At 59.0% G+C, this 4,752-nt stretch overlaps 1 protein-coding gene across 1 annotated transcript in view; it reads right to left on the bottom strand.

The window, feature by feature from the left end:
* Positions 1-2,338: 2,338 nt before the first annotated feature.
* Positions 2,339-4,752, bottom strand: part of HSD11B2 (hydroxysteroid 11-beta dehydrogenase 2) — a 53,463-nt gene continuing 51,049 nt past the window's right edge. Inside the window, exon 5 of the mRNA XM_034788411.1 lies at positions 2,339-3,361. Within this exon, the coding sequence (XP_034644302.1) occupies positions 3,000-3,361 (362 nt within the window). The 3' untranslated portion in view covers positions 2,339-2,999. The remainder of the gene's footprint in view (positions 3,362-4,752) is intronic.

Below are 4,752 nucleotides of genomic sequence, written 5' to 3'. Positions count from 1 at the left end.
GGGGGGGGGGGCTGAAGACACCAGGCCATTCTTAACTTTACCAGCACAGCTGGCACTCGGCTAGGCGAGCCCACAGCCTGCTTAGCCTGGGCGAACCCTTTTCTCCCACACTTTGTCTCATTTCCCACAGGGCTTTGGGGCGAGGCGCTGTATGCACCTAAGTCACCACTCCCGCAGGGGTGAACTGCCAGTGCCGACCCTGCTGCGTAAGGGCGGCTGGCTCACAGGATGCCATAGGCTGGTGGCCTGGCCTGAGAGTGGGAGAATCAGGGGCTGTGGCCCAGGGAGGAACAGGGCCTGTCAGGGGAGGACGTACCATCAGAGACCACTGTGGGGCCATGGGCCCCAGGTGCACTGAACTGCACCAGCATGCATGGGGCAGCAGCTCCCTGGTGCTTGCCTTGTGGTCATGGCTGGGCCGCTGTCACAAGAGCAGCACGTCCCCTCGCTGAGGTACTCCCAGCACCTGTGCCGCTCTGCCCACAGCCCCAAAGAGCAGGCTGTGCTGGGAGCGCACGTGTGTCAGGACAAGGACACGTTTGCTTCAGGCTTGGAAGCATTTGCCCTGGGGCCTGGCACGGGGTAACAAGAGGCAGACCCTGAGTGCTCTCCGCCAAGCTGCAGGAACAAGGGCAGGGGGACCCCTGCGTAGCAGGGAGAGGAGAAAGGTGGCCAAGCCGAGACAGCTGCGGGGGTGGCCCTACTGCTGCCAGCACTGTGGCTGTTCTGGGCAGAGCAGGTACTTCTACCCCCCGGGATGTCACTCCAGTAATAACAGGCACCGGAAGTCCTAGAACAGTCCCTGCTCTGAAGTTCAATCGACCAGGCTCCCAGTTCAGTGTGAGAGATGAACCCTTCCTTGTGGTTGCAGGCCCAGACCCAGGCACTGGAGTGGTCCCGTGTCCAGCCAGCCCCCTCGCTCTATATTCACACATGCTGCAGGCAGGTTTGGAGCACAGGCACCTACCCCTCTTGCAGGCCTTGGATGGCGGCTGTAAGCCCTGTCCCAAAGAGCCTGCAGGCGCTAGAGCCCAGCTGCAGTGAGTGACTCGCACTGCGTGGGAGAGAGAGCACGTGGGGGTACCAGCCTGGCCCGGTGGCTCTAGTACTCTGGCGCTCAGTTTCTGGAGTTAGCATCACGGCTTAGCCAAACCAGGCCCGTCCTTGCAGAGGGTGTGGGGCATATAACTGAGAGGCCAGGCCTGGGGAGAGGGACAACCAAGGCTCTGCTGCCCTTGGCTGCAAGCACACAGGAGGGCAGAGCTGGGCATGGGAACCAGTTCCGCTCTCCAGAGCAATTCTGCAACCCCAGGCAGCTGTGGGGCTGCGCCCTGCCCCCGTTAGAGACTGGAAGGCGGCTGGGGCCCTGGAGTTGTCCCAGAGCTCCTAGCCCAGCCAGCGCCAGTCCCTGGTGGCTGCATGAGCCGTGCCACTGGGCGGGCTGGTAACTGCTGCCATGTGGGGGGGCAGCCTGGGGGCAGCAAAGGTCCCAGTACCGGGGGGCTGCTGAGTTCGCTCAGCCTCACCCCCCAGGAGGAGCTGTGGAGCGGGGGCCTGGGACGGGACCAGGTGCTGAAGCAGCAGCATCTCCTCCGTGCCATTGCAGTGCATACCTGCAGCGGGCTGACGCCATCACCCTGTGCCTCAGGGAGAGGGGCTGGGCTGCCCCAGCTGTGCTCAGACTGGGGCATGCCCCCCACCTCACAAGCTCCCTATCCTGTCAGTGGGGTGCCCCTCCCTAGGGCCTGTGCATCCCACTAAGCCCATCTCACAGTCGGGCTGTCCCCGCAGCAGCACCTGCTCACATGTGCCACCACATGCCAATGCTATGGGCAAGTGTCCTGGAGATGGTTTGGCAGAGCTAATGATCCCGGCTCCCTGGCTAAATGGGCACTGGCTGGCCTGCCTGCCCACGCTGCAACGCATCCCATAGCAGCCACAAACCTGGACACACACACTCACCCCTGTATACTGCCCCCCCTCCCACCGCAGAGACCCACAACCACTGCCCTGGCCGGCAGACCGACAAACGGGTGGATGTGCCAAACGCTGGAGCATCAACACAACAATCACAGGGCCACCCACACGCACCCACACACCAATTCGCAAAGAACCCGACACACACAACAGAAAACAGCATCGTCAGCAGGCGAGCTGCACCCCTGCAGGGCTGCCATCACCCAAAGACTTTCCTCCCCCTTCCAAGGCTTGTAGGGCCCAATCCTGCACTGGGCGGGAGATGGACTTAATGACCATTTCCAACACCTCTGGGCATGGACTTCCCTGAGGAGGCCCCACCGCCTCCCGCCCGGAGAGAGCGAGACCTCAAGGGTTTAGCTGAAATACAAATAACCGGTTTATTTAAAAAGTGACAATCACATTATTCATCCTGTGAGAAGAGCTGTAGAGCGTCTGCTCAAGACTTGGCCACCGCAGTCCCGGCTGACGTCGAGGAGCACCAGGTCCTGGGCTGGAGTGTGAAGAGCTGCACAGAGAGGCAGACACAGGTTTGATCCATTGACAGATAAAAGCCACCACCCTTGAGCCAGTCAAGAGCCAGTGGAGAGTTTAACACTCACATCCCAGCAGCAGCAAAGAAAAATTCACTCAGCTGAGAAAAATCACTGAGGTACAGGACAGGGTGAGGGGCCGATGACCCAGCCGTTAGTCCGCGTATCGCCAGCGGCCTCGTCATGAGACACACACGCAGTTAGAAAAATAATACAAACCGAGATCTCTAGAGCACTTTGATTCTTACACAGTAGGAAACAGAACTGCAGCCGTTTGATTCAGAGAAAGCAATTTGATTGGGGAGTGCTGATTATCCCTGCCCGGCCCCCACGAACAATGCGGCGGCTGCGGCGTGCGCACGCACACGCGCTCTTGGTTTTACCGAGGTTTGTGCCTAGGACTATAAAGCGAGAAGACTCCCTCCACCCTGTCCCTGCTTTATAATAGCTCCGGGCGCCTTCCTGCTCCCCCGAGCCTGCGGGCCAGGGTCATTCGTGCTTGAGGCCGTTCTGTTGCTTTGGCTGCAGGGCCCTGGGCAGTTTTTGGTTGATGAAGAAAGTTTTCAGGAAGAGGTCTCTGATGATGGAGGGCAGATAGTGGTGGATGAAGTAAATGAGCCACATGCCCACCCCCGGGTAATAGCGTGCCGCCGGACTGGCGGCGATGAGGGCGTCGGTGATGCTGTTCACCACTGAACTCAAATCCTCATTTGCAGTCTTCATAAATTTCACAAACTGCTTGTTGATCTCATGGATGTACTCCTCCCCGTAGGCCTGCAGCAGGTCGGCGGGCAGGCTGGCCAGGAGCTGCTCCTTCTTCTCATGCCAGTAGGCAGGGTCGCAACTCGTACCTAGAACGAACCAAACATCCTTAAGCCCTAGTCCCTGCTGCCCGGGGGAATGCAGAGAGCGCAGCACCTCCCTCCTCCAGCCAGGGCGGCCATGGCTAGCAAACCTAGGGAGCCGTCCCTCCTCCCAGCCATGGGGTCAAGAACCGGCCCCGCCAGCCTGTGCTCACGGCAGGAGCGGGGGGGTCATGCAGCAGTTCTCATCCCATAATCCCTTCTAAGGGCCAGGCTGCTCAGTGAGCAATGCGAACACGCCACTGCTTAGGAACGGCCTCCGGTTCTCAGGGGCCATCTACACAGCAAAACTACCCCGCGGCCGCGCGTCCCAGAGCCTGGGTCAATTGACTCTGGCTTGTGGGGCTCTCACTACAGGGCTGAAACACAGGGAGTGGGTCAGAGCCCAGGGGGTCCAGCCCCAGCCGGAACATGCCCAGTGCTTTCTCCAGCCCCGGAGCACGAGCCCCGCAAGCCCAAGGCAGTTGGCCCTGGCTGAGACTCGCTGCCATGGGGTTTTTGGCTGTGTAGACGTACCCTCTGGACACAAGTTGGTGACCCATCCCCGCTGGGTAGGGCCCTACCCAAGTCACGGTCCAGTTTGGTCAACTTCATGGTCATAGGAATTTAAAATTAGTCAATGTCACGGTTTCAGTGTCTACACCTGAAATTTCACAGTGTTGTAACCATGGGGGGCCTGACCCAAAAGCGGGTCACAAAGCTGTTGTGGAGCAGAGGGGTGCTACCCTCACTTCTGAGCTGCCTTCAGCCCTCATCCTCAGTCCTGGATTCTCCACTACCTCCGTGTCCCCCGCATGCTGCCTCGGCATGCACCTCATGGCCACGTAAGGGTTCGTCTACACAGGAACCTTATTCCGGACTAAGATGGGGTGTGAATTTACAGTAGAACAGCCACTCCAGAACAGCTCCATGTGCGGCCAAGCCCACGCTCCTCCTTTGGGCAATGCAGTGCACGGATTTTTAAAAGTAACTAGTGGCACCCAGCGTGCAGCCCTACCTCCGGCTGACATTTCCCCAGGAACGTATCTCGCTGCCCTTGCTCTCTTTGATCGAGCTGTGAGTTGTGGATTGTGGGGTTTCCGTTTTTTCCGGGACAGTCCCTGCCCACCGTTGCTCTTATACAATAACTGTTAAGTAACAGCAGCATAATGACAGGGCGAGGCAAATAGCACGCGGACGACACGTGCAGATGATGATACTAAAGTGACAGGAGTTGCTAACATCAGTGAAATCCAACAGCAGGCCCCAGAGAGACGAGACACGCGGCCGGCAGGTAAAGTGAGAGTCAACCAGCAAAAAGATTGCTAAAGAGCTGGGGAAAAGAACCCCAAGCCTAGATCCGCCCTGGAAGCAGAACTGCTGAGACTTGGGGAGAGTAA

Source organism: Trachemys scripta, chromosome 13, assembly GCF_013100865.1.
Source record: "Trachemys scripta elegans isolate TJP31775 chromosome 13, CAS_Tse_1.0, whole genome shotgun sequence".
NCBI lineage: Eukaryota > Metazoa > Chordata > Testudines > Emydidae > Trachemys > Trachemys scripta.
This window is presented reverse-complemented; position numbering and strand designations above follow the sequence as displayed.